The 23,701-nt window shown below is 44.1% G+C and overlaps 1 protein-coding gene across 3 annotated transcripts in view; it reads left to right on the forward strand.

The window, feature by feature from the left end:
• Window positions 1–23,701, forward strand: part of ei24 (EI24 autophagy associated transmembrane protein) — a 30,899-nt gene that overhangs the window by 6,395 nt on the left and 803 nt on the right. Inside the window, exons 3-10 of one of the 3 annotated variants that reach the window (XM_067970778.1) lie at window positions 2,218–2,366; window positions 3,920–3,980; window positions 7,879–7,945; window positions 9,993–10,117; window positions 14,284–14,403; window positions 15,542–15,653; window positions 17,470–17,581; window positions 22,455–22,529. In XM_067970778.1, the coding sequence (XP_067826879.1) occupies window positions 2,218–2,366; window positions 3,920–3,980; window positions 7,879–7,945; window positions 9,993–10,117; window positions 14,284–14,403; window positions 15,542–15,653; window positions 17,470–17,581; window positions 22,455–22,529 (821 nt within the window). Of the gene's footprint in view, window positions 1–2,217; window positions 2,367–3,919; window positions 3,981–7,878; window positions 7,946–9,992; window positions 10,118–14,283; window positions 14,404–15,541; window positions 15,654–17,469; window positions 17,582–19,010; window positions 19,276–22,454; window positions 22,530–23,701 lie in introns of those variants that run through there. The other 2 variants (XM_067970779.1, XM_067970780.1) reach the window with 2 other exon arrangements.

Raw genomic sequence — 23,701 nt, forward strand, 5'->3', positions numbered from 1 at the left:
TGGCCATCGCTGGCAAGGCTGGCATTTATTTCCCATCCCTAGTTTCCTTTGAGCAGGTGGTGGTGGGCCTTCTCCTTGATCCGCTGCAGTCTGTGTGGTGAAGGTGCTCTCACAGTGCTGTTAGACTTCCAGTATTTTGACCGAATGACAATTTAGGAACAGCCAATATATGTCCAAATCGGGATGGTGTGTGACTTGGAGGGGAACTTGGAGGTGATGGTGTTTCCCATGCACCTACTGCCCTTGTCCTTATAGGTGGTGGAGGTCGCGGGTTTGGGAGTCGTCTAGTACATGCTTGGCTTGTTAAAATTGGCTACAATGTAAGTCCATTTTGAAAACAATGGTGTACTTACTATTTAGATGTGTATGTCACCAATATGTTAAATTTATAGTGGCAAAATTAGCAGTCCTGTACTTTGGGTCCCACCTACCCTACCCAACCCCCTCCCCCAAAAAGTTTCCGTCGCGGAAAGTGCTGACTCTTGCTCGGGTGCGTTTCCAAAGGCACTGTCAGCTTGTGGGCACCTCACCCAAATGGCTAATCTTCAAGTGTGAGACGAGAAACTGAGTGTCAGTATGCCATTCATAGGAACAAGAGGAGGCCATTCATAGGAGCATAGGAACAGAAGGAGGCCATTTAGCCCAACAAGTCTGTCCCGCCATTCAGTTAGATTATGGCTGATCTGTACCTCACCTCCATTTGCCCACCTTTGCTCCATATCTCTTGATACCCTTACTCAACAAAAATCTATCGATCTCAGTCTTGAAAATTTCATTTGACCCCCAGCATTCACAACCTTTTCATCTGATTTTGCTCATCCCTAGTCCAGAGACAACGTGGGTCAGTTATAGTACCCCTGTTGAATCGTGTCTGGGGCAGTTTGCTTTATTGATGGGTCCACTTAGAACACAAGATTGAACTGATGTGTCTCTTTCTGGGATCAAATGACTGTGCTTGTTTGAAGTCATTTCCTGTCTCCTGAGGGTTCAGTATCTAGTTCTACTCTAATAACGCTAAGTTATATTGAGTGGAGGGGAATCAGCTGGCTAGATGGACTCTGCACACAGGTGGAAAGATTTTTCATTTCAGCGAATGTTCTCTGCCAAACACATTTTCTCCGTTTTCTCCCTTTTCCACCTGTTCTTGAAAGAAGTGTCTCACAGTGGGGTGTGTTCGGAACCTTCCTGTGCATAAACAAAGAAAGCTTGCATTTAGATAGCACCTTTCACATCCTCAGGGTGTCACAGAATGCTTCACAGCCAATGAATTACTTTGAAACATAGTCACTGTTACATAGGCAAATGCAGCAGCCAATGTGCAGCACAATCCCACAAGCTGCAAATGAGACAAGAAACCAGTTAATCTGTTTTTGGTGATGTTGCTTGAGGGAAAAATATTGGCCAAGACACCAGAGAACACCAGCTCTCTGGATAGTGCTATGGAATCTTTCACATCCATCTGAAGAGGCCTTGGTTAACACCTCAGCTGAGAAACCAAATTGCAGAGAGTGTGGCACTCCCTCAGTACTGCATTGAAGTGTCGGCCTAGATTACATGCTCAAGTCCTGGAATGGGGCTTGATCCCACAACTTGCTGACCCAGAGGTGATGAGCAGCCATTCTGCCCGTACAGGCTTAGACAGTGAATGTTTGAACTTTCTCCCTGCAAGCTATAACAATTGAATCTGACCCTGTCTTCACCCAGCAGGGGACACATGTCAGTTTTAATTTCCGTTAATGCCACTGCCTTTGGTTCCCAAACTCAAACAGCTGAGACAGGACATTCCAGATAACCTGGTGGTTCCCTGTCAATAGGTTTTAACTCGAATTTACATAAATATAATTTTCATGGTGGTTAAAAAGTTTGAGAGGGGTGAAGGATGTTTCACATAAATGCTTTGGTATTGAAGCACCTTCCATGTTTAACAGTCATACAGTTGTTTGTTTTCAGTTTATACCTATTAATACCTGCTCCGTTTTCAGTCAAATAGCCACAGATTTGTCAATTTGCATGAATTCCCAAAATGTTGCGGTTTTTGTTGGCTTCTCCAGCTCAACGTCTTTCGCCCCAGGCTGTCACAGTATCACAGCGAGACACCACATGATGCATCGGGGCAAGCTGCTGATTACATCTTTGGTTTGAAAGGCTCCCTCGTTAAGGGACAGAGAAGTTTGTAAAAGTTCCAGAGTTCACGGAGCCCACTTGCTTTTATTCCAGGGGATAAAGGATTCCGTCTTTGGAATACGGACGATCTCCAAGCTCGATGAGCGCATTCACCAGAAGCGGGAAGAACAAAGGAGGAAGAAGGAGCAGCGCAGCGTACTGGCACACCGGAGGGCCCAGATTGAGGACAAGAGAGAGGAGAAGTGAGTACATACTGGCTACCCGATACCAAGGCAATTAAATATAGAATGAGCGAGAGGCCTGCAAGTTCGATTGATTTATGATGAACTCCACATTTATATTTGCCAGGGTACCGTTTGTTTTATCACAATCATAGGTCTTCATGAATGGCTACAGACCTGATACCTGTGTGCCTACACTGCCCACAGATACAGTGCAGCTGACATGTGATCATTGAATGGCTACATCAGCCTCCAATTTGCTTGTAGGTCTGTTAGTTTGAAAATACGTTCCATAATAGTGTGGTGTTTGGGGGGGGGGAAGGGGGTCTGCAGCTGCCGTGGGATCTCCATCTATCTCGACTACTCTGCGGTGCTCAGTCGCTGAAAAGCCTTCAACTGTGCCAAATAGCTGCTGATGGGCGCAGAAGTCAGCTACAGAGTACACTTCCCAGCCTGTGCGTGGTTTAGACAGGAAGTACCTTGTCATGTTGACCCAGCAGACATCTAATAATGTGGGCAGCATCAACATGGCAACGAGCCTCAGACATTGTGACGCAACAGGAATAAAAATTGAAAGAATAAGCAGCCCAAGATAAGAGGATCCTGGAATAAAGAGAACGGGAGCGCTGGAAAGAAAAAAGCTGGCATTGACAAGCTCCTTTATTACACTCTTACTCCTCATTATAATAAACATATCAATATAGAGGGACTTAATTTCCTCCATTCACTAATTTTAGTACACTGGCTAATGCGTTTGTGTTAAATTCCTGTCTCAGTTCCATACGTGAATTAAAGACTGCATTAAAATAGCACCTGATTAGAATTCGATGTGAATGAGTTAACCCCATAAAGAGAGAGCTGGAGGCATAGCTGAGGGATAAGTGTGATACTTTGCAGGTTTGTATTCTCGTTTGCCCCTGTCTGGTGTGGCAATGGCCAAGGACTTGGCTTTTTCCACTCCTAGGGGGATGGGCCTCAGGGCTCATGGTTGGGACATGGGGTGGGGAGCCAGCAGGGCTGGAGGGGGGTGTGGCAGGATTGGGAATTCAGTTGGCAATCCTAGATTGGTAACAATGAGGCATAAACTCCGTAATAGTACTAGAAGGATCAACAGAGAGGCTACAAGAAATCTTTACAAGCAAAGAGTTACGATACAGAATGCATTAGCGTGAGTGGCTATTAAAACCGAGTCAATTGTGGGATTTAGGAGGCGATTAGATTTTTAAAAATGAAGGAAAATAATAGAAGGGACAGAGAAGGAGTAGGGAAATGTAATTAGAGGAGACAGCTCCATTGCGGGAGCTAGCACAGACACACATGAGCCTGAATGGTTTCCTCTGCACTGAAATTTTTATGATCTGAGTGGTACGCATTGGGGGAGGTGTGCGTGCGTGGCAGTTTGTGTGCGTGCGGCGAGGGCTTGCGTTTAGCAATGTGTGTGCGCACGCGATGTGTGCAGTGTGCGTGCACGCCGTGTGTACGTGTGCAAGCATGTGCCTGTCTGTTGGGGCAAAGACCAGGTTCACGTAGAGCTCGTTCTAATTGGCGAAACGCATCCTGCTACTGTTTTTCAGTGAGCCTCGAATAGCGAACCGGATCGTGCAGTGCTGCGCCTGGAATGGAGGAATATTCTGGGTAAGGCCACTTTTTTACTTGCTATTGGGTCCTCCAGCATTTGGTGAACTCAACTATTTGCCACCATCTTTATTTTCACTAAAATCGCTGCTGTTTGAGCAACAAGGATCTATTTATCCACCGGTAACTCCAGACAATTTAGTTTGACATGACTGAGCAGCCTCTTTTAATATACATGGTCAGAAATTGTGGACACTTATGTATTGTAATTGTTGAGTGTGCCCATGCTGAGACTTCCCTCCCCGCTCGAATGGCTCAGTTGGTAACTACATCATAACATCACCCAGTAGGTGACTTGTAATTGAAGAGTGTAGATATGTTACATAAGAGGTACAAAATGACAGCTTACTCTATCACAGGCTACAATCACAGTTTACACTATTACAACCTGTAATTACAGCTTACTCTATTACAGGTTGTAATTGCAGCTTACACTATTACAGGTTGTAATTACAGTTTGCTCTTAAGGATTATATCTACAGCTTACACTATTATAGGTTGTAGTTACAGTTTACAGTATTATAGGCTGTAATTACACTGTACTCAATTACAGGTTATAATTACACTGTACTCTATTACAGGTTGTAATTACAGCTTACTCTATTACAGGTTGTAATTACAGCTCACTATTACAGGTTGCAATTACAGCTTGCACTGTTACAGGTTGCAATTACAGTTTACTCCAATATAGGTTGCAGTTACAGCTTGCACTATTACAGGCTGTAAATGCAGCTTGCACTATTACAGGCTGTAAATGCAGCTTGCACTATTACAGGCTGTAAATGCAGCTTGCACTATTACAGGCTGTAAATGCAGCTTGCACTATTACAGGCTGTAAATGCAGCTTGCACTATTACAGGCTGTGTCATCAGAACACATAGAATTTTGTAATAATGCATGAAATGTAATAATTAACTCATTTTAAAATATACTAGTGGAACTCTGATGACATCGCTCCTGGTAAGTTGGATGATCTGCTGTTTTGTAACAACGGGAGAGTTATACCATAATACATAATTCTGTGGTGAAGTTGATCTGTCCCTTTTTTAAGGCCACAAAGTCATATTGCTGTTAACTTCCTGAGGTCAGTTAGAGGCAAGGAAAGTTTGCAAAATATCAGGTGTTGTCAGATCCCAGTTCCGGGTCAGAAGTCAGCATGAAATGACTGCCTTTCTTTTTTTTCTTAATACTTTTCACGTTTTGACATCTGAAAGTGTGATGGACTCTTTCAAAACATTTCAATAAAATATTTAGGAGTTTCGCCCCTCGTGGTTAGCGGTAAAGGAATATATGTTGGACAGCAGTCACCGCCACCCCTCCACAGACACTTAGTGCCACAGAATGGAATGAATGCAGGGCCGATTTTAATCTGAGTTATTCGAGCAAGGAAGTGCAGCATCTCTCTGGTGGTTGGGGGTGGGGGGAGACTTGAAGGAGAAATCAGAGTGGAAAATAATTCCTGCACACGTTCCCTGGCACCTCCTAGTTACTGCAGTGGGTATTAGCACTGGGCTAGGGCCAGGCCATGTATCTCCCCTCTAACCTACACAGGCATCAAAGCAGGGAGGTGAAGAAAGAGGAATAAAATTACAGGGAAAAGGGGGGAAACTTAACCAGAAATATCTTCACTAAAATGAAATTTTTTTTAAAAGTTGTGGCCTCAAACCCAGATCCTGCCAGTGCAAGTACAATCCGCTGTCCAGACCCAACCGTCAATTACATTAGTGAATTCTTTTTTCATGTTTATATTTTCCTGTTCTTCTCTCCTCTCCCAGTCTCCCCATGCCAGCCGTGGCTCATTGTTTTTGCTCTCGCCTCTGAGTCAGAAAGTCGAGGGTTCAAGCTTCACACCAGAGACCTAAGCACGTAATCTCTAGGCTAACACTTGCTGTAATACCCCGAGGGAGTGTTGAACTGCCGGAGGCGCCGCCTTTCAGATGAGACGTTGGACTGAGGTCCCTCTCAGGTGGATGTAAATGATCTTATGGTTCCTAATTGAAGAAGAGCAGGAGAATTCTCCCAGTATCCTGGTTGATTTTTAACTCTCAACCAACGGCACTAAAACAGATTATCTAGGCATTTATCTCATTGCTGGGCGCAAATTAGCTGCTGCATTTCCTCACAACGATGACTGCACTTCACAGTACTTCGGGACGTCCTGAGATCATGAAAGCCTGTACAGAGTATGAAGTCACGTCAAATCAGACTGGAAAAATAGCAAATTCAAATGCTGTGGTATATAATACAATGTACAATATATAATACAACGCGCATTATAAAATGTAGCAAAACAGTTACATTAATTATTTGCCTTGCAAAAAGCTCTTCACATACATGCAGGGTAATGTATTATTGAATCATAGAATAGCTACAGCACAGAAGGAGGCCATTCGGCCCGTCGAGCCCGTGCCTGCTCTCTGCAAGAGCAGTCCAGCTAATCCCACTCCCCCGCCCTTTCCCCGTAGCCATGCAAATTTTTTCCCTTCAAGTACTTATCCAATTCCCTTTTGAAAGCCATGATTGACTCTGCCTCCACCACCCTTTCAGGTAGTGCATTCCAGATCATAACCACTCGCTGTGTTTAAAAAAAAAAGTTTTTCCTCATGTTGCCATTGCTTCTTTTGTCAATCTCCTTAAATCTGTGACCTCTGGTTCTCGCCCCTTCTGCTAATAGGAAAAGCTTCTCTATCTAGTCTGTCTAGACCCCTCATGATTTTGAACACTTCTATCAAATCTCCTCTCAACCTTCTCTGCTCTAAGGAGAACAACCCCAGCTTCTCCAGTCTATCCACATAACTGAAGTTCCTCATCCCTGGAACCATTCTAATAAATCTTTTCTGCACCCTCTCTTAGGCCTTCACATCCTTTCTAAAGTGCGGTGCCCAGTAAGGGACATAATTCTCCAGTTGTGGCCGAACCAGTGTTTTATAAAGGTTCACCATAACTTCCTTGCTTTTGTACTCTGTGCCTCTATTTATAAAGCCCAGGATCCCATATGCTTTTTTAACTGCTTCCTCAACCTGCCCTGCCACCTTCAGTGATTTGTGCACATTTACCCCCAGGTCTCTCTGTTCCTGCACCCCCTTGGATGCCTGGCCCCTGGCCTAGGATGATTCTACTCCAGCCTTTATTGGATTAAGTATAACAATAATCATTGTAGGATTGTTTAGTTTTCATGGAGTGACATTCCCCCTTCCAGTTCACCTTCAATTGAGATTTATGTACTAATTAGCAGTTAACACATTAATGTACTCAAATGAAATTCTTTTATCCACTATTTAAAACAGGTTAAAACCATTGTTAAACCAGCAGACAGGAATTTCATGCAAACACATTGAGATTTAATACTAATGCATGCAGCAAGTTCTGCAGTGACTCCTTTGTGCATTTCTTCTTTCTCAATACTGTTTTCCTGATAGTTCCTTGTGTAAATGCACACCTGATGTGATCCTGAGCCTTATGGAACAGAAAGATCCCACTTCAGACTCCACAAGTCTTTGAAGATTTAGCCAGGGTGAAAGTTGGGGTACAACTGGCCTCATTACCCACTAGCTAGAAGGGGGTAAATCAGGCAACATTTGCTCTTCAAGGAGTGTCAAGTATTGTGCCTATAATGGGCCCCACAAATAACCTACTCATATGGACACTCATTGTCCAGGATCACACGTGCAGAATGGCCACTGGGGTAAGGTACCTGGATGGCTGCCATTCGTGATGGAACCAAGAAAACCTGGGTTGTAGAATGGAAGGAAAAGTACATCCCTTGCCAAGAAAAAGGCAACAGGCAGCAGAAACCTCAAGTGTAATGTGCATTTTATTGCAGTGAATATTTGACAAGTGATATCGGGGGCTGTGGCACTGTTTCCAGTAACACTTGTTTCTCCTTCTCTCCACATAGCTGAGTATCTTGGTCTTTTACCGAGTCTTTATCCCTCTGCTTCAGGCCATCACTGCACGTATTATTGGTAAGAAAATACTATTACAGCCAGAGAGAGAAAGGCATGTGGGGAGGTATTGAAGAATCAGGAAGCAGTAGCTGTCAGTAAGGATCAAAACTTCCAACAAAGCTCCCCGGTCACTCGTTCAATAAATGCACTAACTGGTGTGGAACCGAGCCATGTTATCTAAGATCAATAAATTTTTGTTAGGTATGGGTCAAAGGCGGGTAAATGGAGTTGAGGTACAGATCAGCCATGATCTAATTGAATGGCAGAGCAGGCTCGAGGGGCTGAATGGCCTCCTCCTGTTCCTATCTGATCTCAGCCGGAGAGGTAGTGGAGAGACTATAAAATTGGCCCTAGTCTAGAGAGTGGGAAAATCAATCATGGTTCATTATCACAGTGGCTGCTGCTGGAAAGTGACTGTGCGTGGATGTCAAGTGAGAATAGGATCGTACTGGGCACCTCGGTCAAGTGGCCCTGCCGACACTCAACTAGGCCCACGCCTGAAGAGCCTTTTGGGTGAGGTGCCCTGGACAAGTCCTCACTATCGGGAGAGAATGGGAGAAAATTGGGGACAAAAAAAAAGATTTAAAAATAAAGATTCTGGCAAGTGAAAAGTGACGTTTGGAGCCTGATTCTATTCCATGGCAATTGCAGTCCTGCAACACGCTTTTGCTTATTTGGTTCAAGCCCCGATTAGCGTTCCAAGGTTAGAGAATGCACCGTCATGTTAATAGATAAAAACCATTGGATCTGTTTGACTGGACTGTTGCATACGTTTGGGCAGAGTGAGGTGACCTGTAAAATCCTCTGCCTGTTAACTCTTCACTACCGTTAAAACAACAACAATATGTTGCAATACTTCTTAGTGCAGCCTGAACCCCACTCTGCACAGCTGCGGCAATAGGAATTCCCTATCTGAGAACAGGGAGTACACTGGAAATTATATCAATTTCATATGCACTCATGTCCGTTTGCCATTTTGGGAAAGGATCAGGTGGGGGTGGATTGCAAGTTAAGTGTAGCACATTTTTGCTACCTTTTTCAATAATTCCTGCAAACCAACATACAGGGTGGTCCTAACAGGGTAAGCTTACCCTGTGCTCTGTGCTTCAAGTGTAAGCCTAATTGAGTGTTGGCAGGCCATTTCACTGTGGTGCCCAGTACGATCCTGTTCACACTTGACTTCCACACACATTCACTTCCCAGCAGCAGCCACTTTGATAGTAATCAGGAGAAGGAACCATGATTGATTTTTTTCCACTCACTAGCCTAGGGGCACTGAGGCCAATTATAATATAGCCTCTCCACTACCTCTCCGGCTGAAATCAGATAACTCAGCACAGCCCGGAGATCGATCCTGGGACCTTCCTGGTCTGTACGGCCAGTGCATTTACTGAACGAGTGACCGGGGAGTCTTGTTAAAGTTTTATTCCTCGTGGTGCTGGACAGATGGGTTAAATTCTAACAAAGCAACTGCGCAGTGTTGAGGGAGGAGTGTCCACAAGCCTTGGCTCTGGCCAATTGGACATAAATAAGTGGGGTGTGTTCCCGTAGAGGGGGGATGAATTTACATTCCATTTTGGGCAATGGAAACTACATTTCTGGACTTCTCAGTAGTTTGGTTTGGAGACTCGAGCTTGGTTATGGCTTCCACGTGTGTCAGGTGCCTGGCTGATCAAGGAATACTTTTTTTTTAAAATATCCTTTTTTTATTGTTAAGGTCTTCTCTCCTGCTTGCCTCCACTCCACTTGTCTTTTCTCTCCATGTTCTTATTTTTTCCTGTGAGCTGTGTGGTTTCCATCTTTCTTTTCAATTTTGTAGGGTTTATTTGAAAAAAAAAGCTCTCCTGTTTAACTCATTTCTCTGCTGCACATTGTTTCTGCACTTGCCATCTCTGCGATTCGCTTGCACGGGACTAGTTTCTTGCCTTATGTATTTCAGGCAACCGCAAACCAAAGTTATTGCATCAGGCAGCATTAGCCAATAGTAGGAAGTCTCCCTGCTTTTATACTGAATGGAATTTGCAGATTTTTGTCTATTTATGACAAGTATTTTTGCTCCGAGCAGGTGACCCCTCATTACATGGAGATGTCTGGTCCTGGCTGGAATTTATCCTGAACTCCACTTTCAGTGCTTTATGGATATTGCCTCTCTTTGTCCTCAGTAAAATAGTGAATGCCATCTGGTTTCAGGTAAGTCACACTGAGTCGTGGAGCTGATTGTCACTGCAGATTAATTAATGAGAATCTTGTGGGCGACAACATTGTAACTGACAAGCCTTCGATATCAAAAGTACCAACACTGGACAAACAGGGGGCTCTAGGGAGGGAGGAGCTAAATACGATTAAAATCACTAGGGAATTGGTACTCAGTAAATTAATGGGACTCAAGGCGAATAAATCCCCTGGACCTGATAGCTTACATCCTAGGGTCTTGAGGGAAGTGGCAGAAGGGATTGTGGATGCTTTGGTAATAATTTTCCAAAATTCTCTGGACTCAACAAAGGTCCCGGCAGATTGGAAAACTGCGAATGTAACACCCTTATTTAAAAAGGGTAGTAGGCAGAAGGCTGGAAATTATAGACCAGTAAGCCTAACATCTGTGGTGGGTAAAATTTTGGAGTCTATTATTAAGGAGACAGTAGCAGAACATTTGGATAAACATAATTTAATAGGACAAAGTCAGCATGGCTTTACGAAGGGGAAGTCATGTCTAACAAATTTGCTTGAGTTCTTTGAGGACATAACGTACAGGGTGGATAAAGGGGAACCAGTGGACGTAGTGTATTTAGACTTCCAGAAGGCATTCGACAAGGTGCCACATAAAAGATTAGTGCTCAAGATAAAGAATCACTGGATTGGGGGTAATATTCTGGCATGGGTGGAGGATTGGTTATCTAACAGGAAGCAGAGAGTTGGGATAAATGGTTCATTCTCGGACTGGCAACCAGTAGCCAGTGGTGTTCCGCAGGGGTCGGTGCTGGGTCCCCAACTCTTTACAATCTATATTAATGATTTGGAGGAGGGGACCGAGTGTAACATATCAAAGTTTGCAGATGATACAAAGATGGGAGGGAAAGTGGAGAGTGAGGAGGACATAAAAAACCTACAGGGGGATATAGACAGGCTGGGTGAGTGGGCGGAGATTTGGCAGATGCAGTACAATATTGGAAAATGTAAGGTTATGCACTTTGGCAGGAAAAATCAGAGAGCAAGTTATTATCTTAATGCCGAGAAACTGGAAAGTACTGCAGTACAAAGGGACCTGGGGGTCCTAGTGCAAGAAAATCAAAAAGTTAGTATGCAGGTGCAGCAGGTGATCAAGAAGGCCAACGGAATGTTGGCTTTTATTGCTCGGGGGATAGAATATAAAAACAGGGAGGTATTGCTGCAGTTATATAAGGTATTGGTGAGACCTGGAATACTGCATACAGTTTTGGTGTCCATACTTAAGAAAAGACATATTTGCTCTCGAGGCAGTACAAAGAAGGTTCACTCGGTTAATCCCGGGGATGAGGGGGCGGACATATGAGGAGAGGTTGAGTAGATTGGGACTCTACTCATTGGAGTTCAGAAGAATGAGAGGCGATCTTATTGAAACATATAAGATTGTGAAGGGGCTTGATCGGGTGGATGCGGTAAGGATGTTCCCAAGGATGGGTGAAGCTAGAACTTGGGGGCATAATCTTAGAATAAGGGGCTGCTCTTTCAAAACTGAGATGAGGAGAAACTTCTTCACTCAGAGGGTAGTAGGTCTGTGGAATTTGCTGCCCCAGGAAGCTGTGGAAGCTACATTATTAAATAAATTTAAAACAGAAATAGACAGTTTCCTAGAAGTAAAGGGAATTAGGGGTTACGGGGAGCGGGCAGGAAATTGGACATGAATTTAGATTTGAGGTTAGGATCAGATCAGCCATGATCTTATTGAATGGCGGAGCAGGCTCGAGGGGCCGATTGGCCTACTCCTGCTCCTATTTCTTATGTTCTTATGTTAATTACTTGCATTTATATAGTGCCCTCAACGGAGATATCCTAAGGTGCTTCACAGAGGCTTGGGAAAATCAAATGCCAAATCAAAGAGGGAGAGATTAGGAAGGGTGACCGAAAGCTTAGTCAGAGGACGGTTTTAAAGGAGTAGAAGGAGGTGGGGAAACATAGGGGTTTGGAGGAGGAATCATCATGGATCAATCTGATAGCGTGTAATAACAGTCACTAGATGCCAGCACAAAGGTAGAGCTAGCACTGAATAAATGTAAAAATAGACCAGTGTTATTTATAAACTCATGCAAGGAAGCGATTTAAAGGATACAGGTGGAAATTAAAACAGACAGGATTAAAGTGTGTTTAGGGCAACAGCAGCAAGAAATTTAAAGAAACAATCTCATCATCTCAGTCCCTCCACTTCTTAACTGAACAGTTAAAAAGAACTGTCATTAGCTTTAATTCTCCAAAAGGCCCTTGATAAGTTTACTTCTTCGAGGTGTAGGAAACACTGACGAATTTACTCTTTTGTGCTGAGAATCTCTGCATGTTTAAGTCAACCGAGGGTCGGACTCATGCAAAAAGTCATCACTGTGTTTGAGTCTCCAAGTCAAGCTCCTAAGTAATTTACGCCCAGCTTTACAGCTTCTGTTCGTTCAATATGGAGCGTGCATTCTCCCTGCAGGGACACATCCCACTAACCCTAGTCCAGATTAGGTCCAGGTTGACAGAGCCAAGTCTTAATGTGCACAAGGCTTGGCTTTAATCAGCTGAAACACCGCACCTTACTAGTCCCAAGTGCTGCTAAGCTTCCTGCTGCTTGTCCAACTCGAGCCACCCTACCCTTTGGGGTATTAGCTTGCAGGATTATCTGGAGCCAAGTGGGAAGAATTCCAGCGCCCAGTGACTGGCCCAATTCTCCAGGTTCCATTAGTGAGCCAGTGTTCGCTGGTACGTCGCCAACAGCACTCTGGAGTACCGTGGACCTATCTGGATCATGTTTCCAACCACAGAGTTGACTTGGTCCCATGTTTCCATCACCGGCTGCTTCATTTTGGAGCCATCTCAACCCCAAAGAGACTGTCCCTTCATCGCCCCTCGGAGGATAATGCATCCATCGTCACAGTTTGGAATTTCCACTGGATGCAAAGCCAGCCTGTAAATCTGGCTTTCAGCCAATGAAGGTTCTTTTTTTAAAAAGAGAAAGTCATTTTAACCTCCAAAATGGACAGTGGCAGCAGAGTCAGAAAAAAGAAAAGTAAGTGAGAAGAGTCGGATGTGAAAGTAGGACTAATAATGCTGGAGGATCGCAAGACTACAGGAGAGAGAGAGTTAATTGGGAGGAACAGAAGGGGAAACGAGGTGTGCAATGTCTACATTTTTTTAATATAAAATTGGTTTAAACATCTAAAATAGAATCGGCCCAGGGAGTTGGAGGTTTCCTTGAACTTTTGGCAGTCTAAAGGTTAATATTCTGGGGGCTCGGAGAGATAAGGAAGAAAAGTGAAAAAGGAAGAAATGTGCAAGGCAGCTGAATCAAATATGAATTTGGGTATTAATCCGGGGTGTTTCAGTGTCGTGCATGTGCGCGTATGTGTTTGAGTGCGTGTGCGCGTATGTGTTTCTGAGTGCGTGTGCGCGTATGTGTTTCTGAGTGCGTATCTGAATGCGTGTGTGTATGTGTATTGATTCAGTTCCCTCATACTGTCTCAACACCTTTTCCAAGACTGTAGCCCGATGATATTGTTCTGTCATCAGTACTTGTGAATTCAGTAGGAAATAAAGGATGTTGAAGGAATTTTAATGCTGTGCGTCTTTTATTTTTAGAGGAATCCCGATGGCGAGATTCTGTTTTGTTTAAATATGATATATACTGACTGCTATTACCAATAGCAATTTAAGATTATGACTGGTTACATTTACAGCAATTATGTTACGCTGCTTAATCCTTCAGTGCAGACTTCCACCGAGTCCGCAATTTTACTGAGTTCTCAATCTCATCCATTTCATTAAGGTTGGGGGGTGATGGTGGTCAGGCATTTCCTACGGGAGAGACACTGCAGGCTGCACTCTTACACCAGGCAGCCAGGTCAGAGTGGCATTGGCAGAGAAATATAAAGGGAAAAACTGCAAAAGCTGGAAATCTGTAAAGAGAAAAGGCAGACTGTGGGGTTTGGGTGTGTATCCTTCGACAGAAGCCGGGGAGCACATCACTTACCTACGCTTGAGAGAAAATAACTGTGGATGGGGGAGGGGTGGGGGGAAATGGAGGAAGTATATATTCTTACTCTTTTCCCCGCCCCCCCCCCCCCAAAAAAAAAATATAAGGCAGTCTTTACAGTGAATAATTCTTTAAAACATTGCGTTACTTGTTGCAGGACATCGCAGACCTAGCGTTTAAAGTGTCCGGGAGAAAAGCACAGCCCTTCCCCAGTATCAGTAAGATTATCGCAGACATGCTCTTCAACCTGCTTCTGCAGGCCTTGTTCCTCATCCAGGTATGGTTGGAGCACAAGCACGGTGCTCGATTAACGAGACTGGTAAACAGGTCAGACTCCAGGCGGTGGGGATACAGACCATGAAGGTCCAGAGTGGCCCCCTTGTCACGAGTTGGATTACTCTTGTGTTTGACTAGAAGTCTGTTAATGTGGATTACTTAAAACACATGTTGGTGTGGTATTGTGATGAAACACAGACTGGCCAGTCAATGAGTGAGACTCGTCTGAGTCGAAGAGTATCTCTCTTTCCCTCTCTCTCTTGTCTCCTCTAGCCTTGTCAGCAGGTCTCCATTTCTTTATGTCGATTTATACAGGAATTTTCCTGTACAGCACAGATTCTTTGCTGGCTTATATTTGAAAAATATAACACAAATAAAAATAGTTCTGTTAGTAAATACAAATGCCCGGCATGAAAGTAAGCCACACAGACAGACCAACAAAGTCCTGGGTTCAAACCCAGTTGTATTGTTTGCTGATCTTAGCTGGGGCAATGGTATGGACATGAAAGAAAGAAAGACTTGCATTTAAAAAGCACCTTTCACCTCAGGGTGTCACAAAGCGCTTTACAGCCAATGAAGTACTTTTAAAGTGTAGTCACTGTTGTAATTTAGAAAATTTAGGTACCCAATTTGCGCACAGCAAGCTCCCACAAACAGCAATGTGATCTGTTTTAGTGATGTTGGTTCAGGGATAAATATTGGCCAGGACACCCGGGGAGAACTCGCCTTACCTTCTTCGAAATAGTGCCATGGGATCTTTCACGTGTACCTGAGAGGGCAGACGGGACCTCGGTTTAATATCTCAACCAAGAGACGGCACCTCCGACAGTGCAGCACTCCCTCAGTATTGACTGGGAGTGTCAGCCTAGATTTTGTCTGGAGTGGGATTTGAACCCCCTTCTGACTCAGACGAGAGTGAGACCACTGAGCGACAGCTGACACTTGCAGTTGGGTTAAGTGCTCCTCAGCTAGGCCGGGAGAAAGTGTTCGTCAGGTTTCCTGTCCCTGACTCCTATCTGGTGACTCCCTGCTGGAAAGTGCATGTGTGGTTATTCAGCGAGAACAGGTTTGAGCTTGGCTGTGGTACACTTTTTGTCATTAAACTCTGGTCTTTTTTTCTTGGTTGCTTTTCCCCCAAGGGGCTGATAGTGAGCCACTTTCCCATTGAAGTCATTGGACAGCTGGGCAGCCTCTTCCACATGTCAATGCTGTATTCTCTCTACTGCTTCGAGTACAAATGGTTCAACAATGGTGAGTAAAGTCTGTGCCAGTGGCATCTGGCGAACAAGTCAGGCAACAGGTTGGTGGGAATGTGCATACAAATTATATGAAAAGGAAGGATGGGGAAAATGCCAGCTCGTCTAGCGAACCTGTCCCATACTGTCGTGGTGCAGCTTCTGCACACCATGACCCCGCAACCACTGCCCCACCCACCAGCCACACAATCTCCTCGGAGAGGAGAGAAAGCAGAAGGAAGAAACCTTAGCCAATTTAAGAAAAGCGCTCTGACCCCTGAAGTCAGTCAAACATGTTCCAGGAGAGCACAGTGACTGGGAGACATGTCCTCCAATACCTCCTACCTTCTGTATATTGGCCACACTCAAGAACTCTTCCTTTTGAATGCTTGCTGTAAATCCGCACTCACTGTGGAAAGAAGTGCTTCCCGACATCTCATCTAGTTCTGTTCTTACGTAATTTATACTTGTGCAGCTCAGAGACTGCTCAGCCAGACCTCTGCTTTGAAAGATGTCTCAGTTCACTGCCTGAAACTTGAAAGATAAGTTTAAAGCAAGATTGGCAACTCTAACTGCTGGACATTGTAACATTTTATTACATTACCATATTGTAGAATGATTGTAGGGGCATGGTTTGGGGGGGCAAGGTTGGGGGAAAGGGGGCTTCCTGCAATAGCTCAGTAGCTAAGAACATAAGAAATAGGAGCAGCGGTAGGCCATATGGCCCCTCGAGCCATCTTTGAGATGTGAGCGAGGGGCCCGTCTTGCCTTTATTCCTCCATTTGTCCCCTTCCTGTGAGGGCGTGTTTACTTCTGCTCGCTCCCTCTGGTGGGATACCTGAGATCAACAGCTCAGCGTTTAGCAAGGAACCCTTCTTCTAATGCTGATTGCTGCCCCATCACACTGCACTAATGCTCCTACTAATTTCAAACAACAGCCACGTGATCAGATTCTGGTTTCTACAGAATTCTCACCATCTTTAATTCCAGAAACACTTCAACTTCAACATTGAGTTGTGGTTTTCCAACTTTTCAATGTGGGCAACCCCTGCAAATATTAACGCGCTCCCGGGGACCTCCTACAAATGTTGATGCACTCCCTGGGACTCCATAATGGAGTGTTTAAATGAAGCAGGAGCAGGAGACCGAGTCTGACCTATGGTCCCCAGCTTATATTTTTTATTCATTGACTTGTCCTGTTTGAATTTCATGGGACTGGAGGTTTGGAGCGGGCTGTTTTGAGCACTGTTCCCTCACTGTTAGATTAGTCCTAATCAACCCAGCAACTTGAGATATATGCAGATTAGTAGGAACATCCATTGGGAGATTTTCCTCTTCATTGCATCTGAGCAATGCTCAGTCTCCAGGCAAAACGAAGAGAAAATGGGGGTGGAGACAACTTTGGGGCCTTTTGCTGTTCAGCAGCAGTCAGGAGGCCTCAATGCCTGTGGTCAGGGATATGCTGCAGGCCTGAGTTATGTTCCTATTTCCACCTCACAACCCCAGCTCAAGGCTCTGCTGGGCCTGTGCCAGGATGTCACCGGGGCCGGGGAAATTCGGCCACTCCTCCCCTCATTGATGCAGCACACCTGTGACGTGTGTCTGTCAGGGGCCCAGGGAGGAAAGTCCGTGGCCCATGGTAACCTGATACGGAGGATCCATAATAATTCAGACATGGGATATGACAGTGAATGGATCGGTGTGATACGACACAAATGCCCTGTTTGAATTATGTAGCCTCCAGCCGATGAATGAAAGCTACTTCAGATTTCACTCTGTTAATGTACATTTTAAATACAAAGCAACGTCCTTGTTCTTTGTGCTGTGTATAGGAGTGGAGATGCACCAGCGCTTGTCCAACATCGAAAGGAATTGGCCTTATTACTTTGGTTTTGGATTGCCTTTGGCTATCCTCACTGCCCTGCCGTCATCCTATGTGATCAGGTATGTGCTTTGCAGCAATAGTCTCACAATAATGGAGTATTGTCCCCCTTCCTTCCAAAACCACTGTCATCAACCCCCTCCTCAAAAAACCCACCTTGACCCCTCTGTCCTTGCAAAATACTGCACCATCTTCAGTCCAGTCCTCCCATCACCTCCCAAATCGGCGTCCTTTCCCGCAGCACCCTGTTTGAATCTCTCAAGTCAGGTTTCCAGCCCTACCAAAGCACCATAACGGGCTCTGACCAAAGTTACAAATGACCTCCTCTGTGACTGATGCATTATCCCTTCTCGACCTCTGTAACCTTTGACCACACCATCCTCGTCCTCCATTGTTGAGCTCAGTAAAACTGCCCTCATTGGTTCCACTCGTATCCGATTGTAGCCAGAGCATCTCCAGCAATGGCTTCTCTTCCCAGTCCCCCACTGTTAACTCCAGAGTCTCCCAAGGATCTATCCTTGACCCGCTCCTCTTCCTCATCTACAAGCCGCTCTTCAGCGATATCATCCGCAGATATGAGGTCAGGTTCCACGTGGATGTTGATGACATCCAGCTCTACCCTTCCACTGCCTCTGAGTTGCTTGTCTGACATCCAGCCTTGAATGAGCCGCAATTTTCTCCAGCTAAACATAGGTAAGACCAAAGCCATTTTCTTTGGCCCCCCATCACAAACTCTGTGTCCTTGCCACTGATTCCATCCCCCTCTTTGGCCATTGTCTCAGTCTGAACCATGGAATCGTTACATTTCTTCTCCATCACAAAGACCTCCGACTTCCACCTGCATAAGATCGCCCACCTTCATCCCTACCTCAGCCCATCTTCTGCAGAAACTCTCACACCTTTATCACCTCCACACTCGACTATTCCAATAATCTCCTGGCCGGCCTTCCATCCTTCACCCTCTATAAACTTTAGCTCATATAAAACTCTGCTGCCCATACCCTATCACACACCAATTCCCGCTCACCCAACACCCCTATCCTCATTGACCTACATCAGCTCCCAGTTCCCCCAGAACCTCAAATTTAAAGTTCTCGTCCTTATGTTTAAATCCCTCATTGCCTTGTCCCTCCCTATCTCTGTAACTTCCTCCAGCCCTACAACCTCCTCTCCCTTCTCTTCTCTCCCCTTGCCCCGAATGCTTCATTCCTCTGACATTGCTTGTTGTGTATTTCTTCCCTCCCCCCACTTCGCTCACCATTGGCAGCTGCCTATGCTCCACACTCTGGAAGTCCCCCCCCTAAACCGCTCTGCCCCTCCATCTTCCTCTCTTCCTTTAAGACCCTCCTTATAACCCACCTCCGACCAAATTTTTGGTCGCCCCTCTTTGGCTCAGCACTCATTTATTTTTGATTACACTTTGGTGAAGCACCTTGGGACATTTTTCAATGTTAAAGGCACTGTGTATGTGCAATTTGCTTAATTTTCCAGCAGGTTAACAACTGTAAAGATAGCGCACCGGAGTAAACTAACTCTTCCCCCCACCGTGTCTACAAATTCCAGTGTTCAGTCTTCATCGAGTCCTCCTGTTCATCACTTGGTTTTGATGGGTTTTGCCAGCTGAAGAGTAATAGATGATGCAGATTCAGGACTTGTTGAGGCTGACATCCATGCAGCAAACAGGATAAGCAGATAGAGCTTGGAAAATGTAGTCAGACAATGTTGGGTATATATCATAACCTGTGCAGTTCCTAAAGATTTTTGTATTTATACAATGGCTGGCAGGTTTCTATTAAACATATTTTTATTTTTACTGGTATTGTTTTTACTTTTTTGGGGGGTGTTACATCGAAACTGCGACAAATCAGGCCATTCTGAAACTGGTCCATGCTGGCACTTATGCTCCACATGAGCCTTCTCCCTCCCTACTTCATCTAACCCCATCAGAATATCATTCTATTCCTTTCTCCCTCGTGTGTTTATCTAGCTTCCTCTTAAATGCATCTATGTTATTTGCCTCAACTACTCCTTGTGGTAGGGTGTTCTACAGTCTTATCATTCTTTGGGTAAAGAAGTTTCTCCTGAATTCCCTATAGGATTTATTAGCGACTAATTTTATATTTATGACCTCTAATTTTGGACACCCCCACAAATGGAAACATTTTCTCTACGTCTACCCTCTCAAACTCTATCATTATCAGGTCACCCCCAGCCTGTTCAGCCTTTCCTGATAAGGATAGCCTCTCAGTTCTGGTATCATCCTTATGAATCTTGTTTTCACCCTCTCCAATGCCTCTATAATATGGAGACCAGAACTGTGCACAATACTCCAAGTGTGGTCTAACCAAGGTTCTATACAGGTTTAACATAACTTCTTTGCTTTTCAATTCTGTCCCTCTAGAAGTGAACCTTAGTGTTTGATTTGCCTTTTTTGTGGCCTTATTAATCTGCATCGCTACTTTTAGTGATTTGTGTCCCTTTGCTCCCCTACCCATTTAGACTCTTATTATCCAAGCAGTATGTGGCCTCCTTACTTTTCCTACGAAATTGCACCACCTCACACTTATCTATATTGAAATTCATTTGTCAATTACATTCCCATACTGCATGTTTGTTAATGTCTTCTTGCATTTTGACCCATTCTTCCTTTGTATTAACTACATCCCCCAATTTGGTGTTGTCCGCAAATTTTGAAATTGTTAATATAAATTGTGAACAATGGTGGTCCCAGCACTGATCCCTGTGGAACACCACTTCCCACCTTTTGCCAGTCTGAGTAGCTACCTTTAACCCCTACTCTCTGTTTTCTGTTTTGTAGCCAACTTGCTATCCATTCTGCTATCTGTCCCCTGACTCCACATGCTCTGACCTTAGTCGTGAGTGTACAATGTGGTACCCTATCAAAGGCCTTTTGAAAATCCAAATATATTACATCAATTGCATTACCCTTGTCTACTCTTTCTGTTACTTCTTCAAAGAATTCAGTACGGTTGATCAAGCGTGACTTTCCCTTTTGAAATCCGTGCTGATTATTCTTTATTATATTTTCATTCTCTAGATGTCTTTCTATTACATCTTTGAGTGAAGATTCCATTATCTTTCCTACCACCGATGTTAAGCTAACTGGTGTATAGTTCCCTAGACTTGTTCTATCTCCCTTTTTAAATATAGAAATAACATTAACTGTCCTCCAGTCCTCTGGCACTATTCCCTTTTCTAGTGCATTTTTATATATTTGTAATAGTGCCTCTGCTATCTCTTCCCTAACCTCTTTTAATATTTGCAGATGCAATCCATCTAGACCAGGGGTCTTATCCTCCCTAATTTTGATTAGTTTTTCAGTTATCTCCCTCCTTTCTATCTTAAATATTTTAGTATCTTTTTCGATCTCTTCTTCTAATGTCCTGGCCACCTTGTTAGTCTCCCTGGTAAATGCTGAGTAATTATTGAATATTTCTGCCATTTCGTTGTCGTTATCTGTGAGTTTATCTTGTGCATCCCTTAGTGGCCCTATCCCTATTCTGATTTTTCTCTTGTTATTTATGTCTGTAGAATACTTCACTATTTCTTTTTATATTTCTTGATAATTTAATTTTGTAGTTCCTCTTTGCTTTCCTAATTGTTTTTTTGACTTCTTTCCTATTCCCTTTTGTCATCTTCTCCTTTCCTGTTTATGTACTTAGAGTATTCCTTTTTCTTTAGTTTCAATTTTACCCTTATCTCTTTATTCATCCATGGTGTTTCATTATTGGCTATTTTGTTCTTGTTTTTTTAGAGGAATATATTTCTCCTGAACTCTATTGATCACTGTTTTAAATATTTCCCACTCCTGTTCTATTTCTGTCTGTTAAAATTTTTTCCCAGTTTACCTTCCCCAGTTCCATTCTCATCCCCTCAAAATTAGCTCTTTTCCAATCTATGACTTTGGTCTTTGTCTTACTTATGTCTTTCTCAATTATTATTTTAAACCTTATTGCCTAGATGTTCCCCTACACTTACTTCTCTTATCTGCTCTGGTTCATTTCCCATTACTACATCAGCAGTGATTCCTCTCTCGGGCTTCTCACATCCTAGGTAAGAAAGGAGTCCTGTACACACTGTAAAAACTCCCTTTTTTCCTTTCCCTTCCTCTTCTTGCCAGTTTATTTGGGGGTAGTTGAAATCTCCCATGATTATTATTCAATGTTTTTTACTCATTTCAAAGATTTGTCTACATATTTCATCCTTCACTTCCCTTCCACTATTAGGATGTCTGTAGAATATACAGACCACCTAATAATATCAATGTGAAAAGAAGGACAAGAAAAGACCACTATTGCTCATCCTATTTGTTAGAAGATGCAACCTTGTGCATCTCCCTCCCCAGTCACTAGCGATACTGACTGCTGTGAAAGCCCAGAAAATTAGGGACTGCTTAGGGACAGAGGGATGACGTATTTCTGTAGAATTCTGGTTGCTCTGGTCCCTGTTACCTTAACAGCACAGGAAGGAAGTGCTCGTTGAGTCGTTTTAACTTAGCTTCACCTTCATATGCCCAAGAATGAGAAAAAAGAACTAAAAAAAGCAGAGAGACACAGAGATGACGATGAAAATGTGAGAGAATTGGACAGAGAGAGGAGGAAACAAAGAGTGAAAGACAAACAAAGATAGGGAAAGGGAGACAAAGAATTGGAGATTCACAAGTGAGCTGAGAGAGTGTTACAGTAAGAGTGAAACACTTTTACTGTGAACAGTGGCATGGGAAAATCAGAAGTATGGGATTAAAATAGTGTCAGAAAAGTTAAATCCATTGGATTTTATCAGTCATTCCATAGGCCCAAACAATGGCATAAAATGTGTTGCTGGTCTGCCTCTACTGGAAGAAGTGTACCACCAAGGGCAGGATGATAAAACCACCACTTTGTAACAGAGAATGTCTCTCTTTGTGTTTTGCAGTGGCTGTTTGTTCTCCATTCTCTTTCCTCTGTTTATAATAAGCGCAAATGAAGCAAAGACCCCAGTGAGGTCATTGTAAGTACACTTTGATTTCATACCTCTCGCCCCGCTTCAGAAAGAACCAACTCAAATGTGGTGAAGGCTCACGGTGGAGAGGGGGGAGGGCAAGAGTCTGGTTCCAGCTCACAGGCTTGTCAATGTACCACCCTGCACCAGGGAGGAGCGAGGTTGTTGATGCTGCCTCGTGGCGGGGGCGGGGGGGGTGGTGTGCAGGGCTTTGTCAATGCCATCTCCCAGGGTTGGTGATATTGCCCTTTAGCATTGATGTTTCAACCCTTTCGCTAACCACAAAAGCATAAAGATGTAAGGTGTGTGGGTGGTGCGATGACTTCGATATCGTTACTTGACCTCTGGGGCGCAGTTTCAAATCCAGCCCTGGGTGATGAAAGTCTCCACTCTTTGCCAGCTGTAAGGATCCTAGGTGAATTGAGTTTGGACAGTCCCAACCCACTTCCCAGTGCCCACAACTCAAAACCATTCATTGTCGCAGAATGCACAAGACCTTCACCAAGTTGGTGGATAGGCGACTTGTTCCCAGGTCACTGCCACTGGTCCTGGTTGTCCCAAAGAGAGACACGAGGATCACTCAGCACATATGTTTTCCATATATCTGCTTTCTTCCCTCCTCCCCCCCCCCCCCCCCCCCCCCGCCCCCCGGTGTGAACAGCTGAAGCCTCCATCGCTGGCACAGCCTAGAAACACAGCCACAGGCCAGCAACATTCAGCTGTGGGACTTCCCTTTCACTTAATGAGTGCATTCCTGTAGATTGCCCAGTTAGTCTCACCGTCTCAACAAGGGGCAAGCAACCCGCTAAGTGGATGGGGTGAAAGTGGGAAGAAAACCAATGTTAGATTTTAAAAGCGGAGAAGTTAAGAATCTATTTGAAGGTTACAGAGGACCCGCTTAATTGTAACCACTCGGGACAACCTCACAAATTGCGATAAAATGGAAATTTCTATAAAGCGGGTAGCAACAAAAACCCAAGCTGGTTTGGTGTATAACAACATTTATTTGCCTAAATTTCATACAACATCTTACAACAAGGGTGAACACAGTGTAACATCCTAAAAAAAATTAAAATGGTCACGCCTTGAATTTTTCTTTATGCACCACTGAGTTATTACAACATCCTAAAAGGTGTAACATCTTAAAAATTAAGAAAAGTACTCAAACATATTGTTAAAGT

Source organism: Heptranchias perlo, chromosome 33 (assembly GCF_035084215.1).
Source record: "Heptranchias perlo isolate sHepPer1 chromosome 33, sHepPer1.hap1, whole genome shotgun sequence".
NCBI lineage: Eukaryota > Metazoa > Chordata > Chondrichthyes > Hexanchiformes > Hexanchidae > Heptranchias > Heptranchias perlo.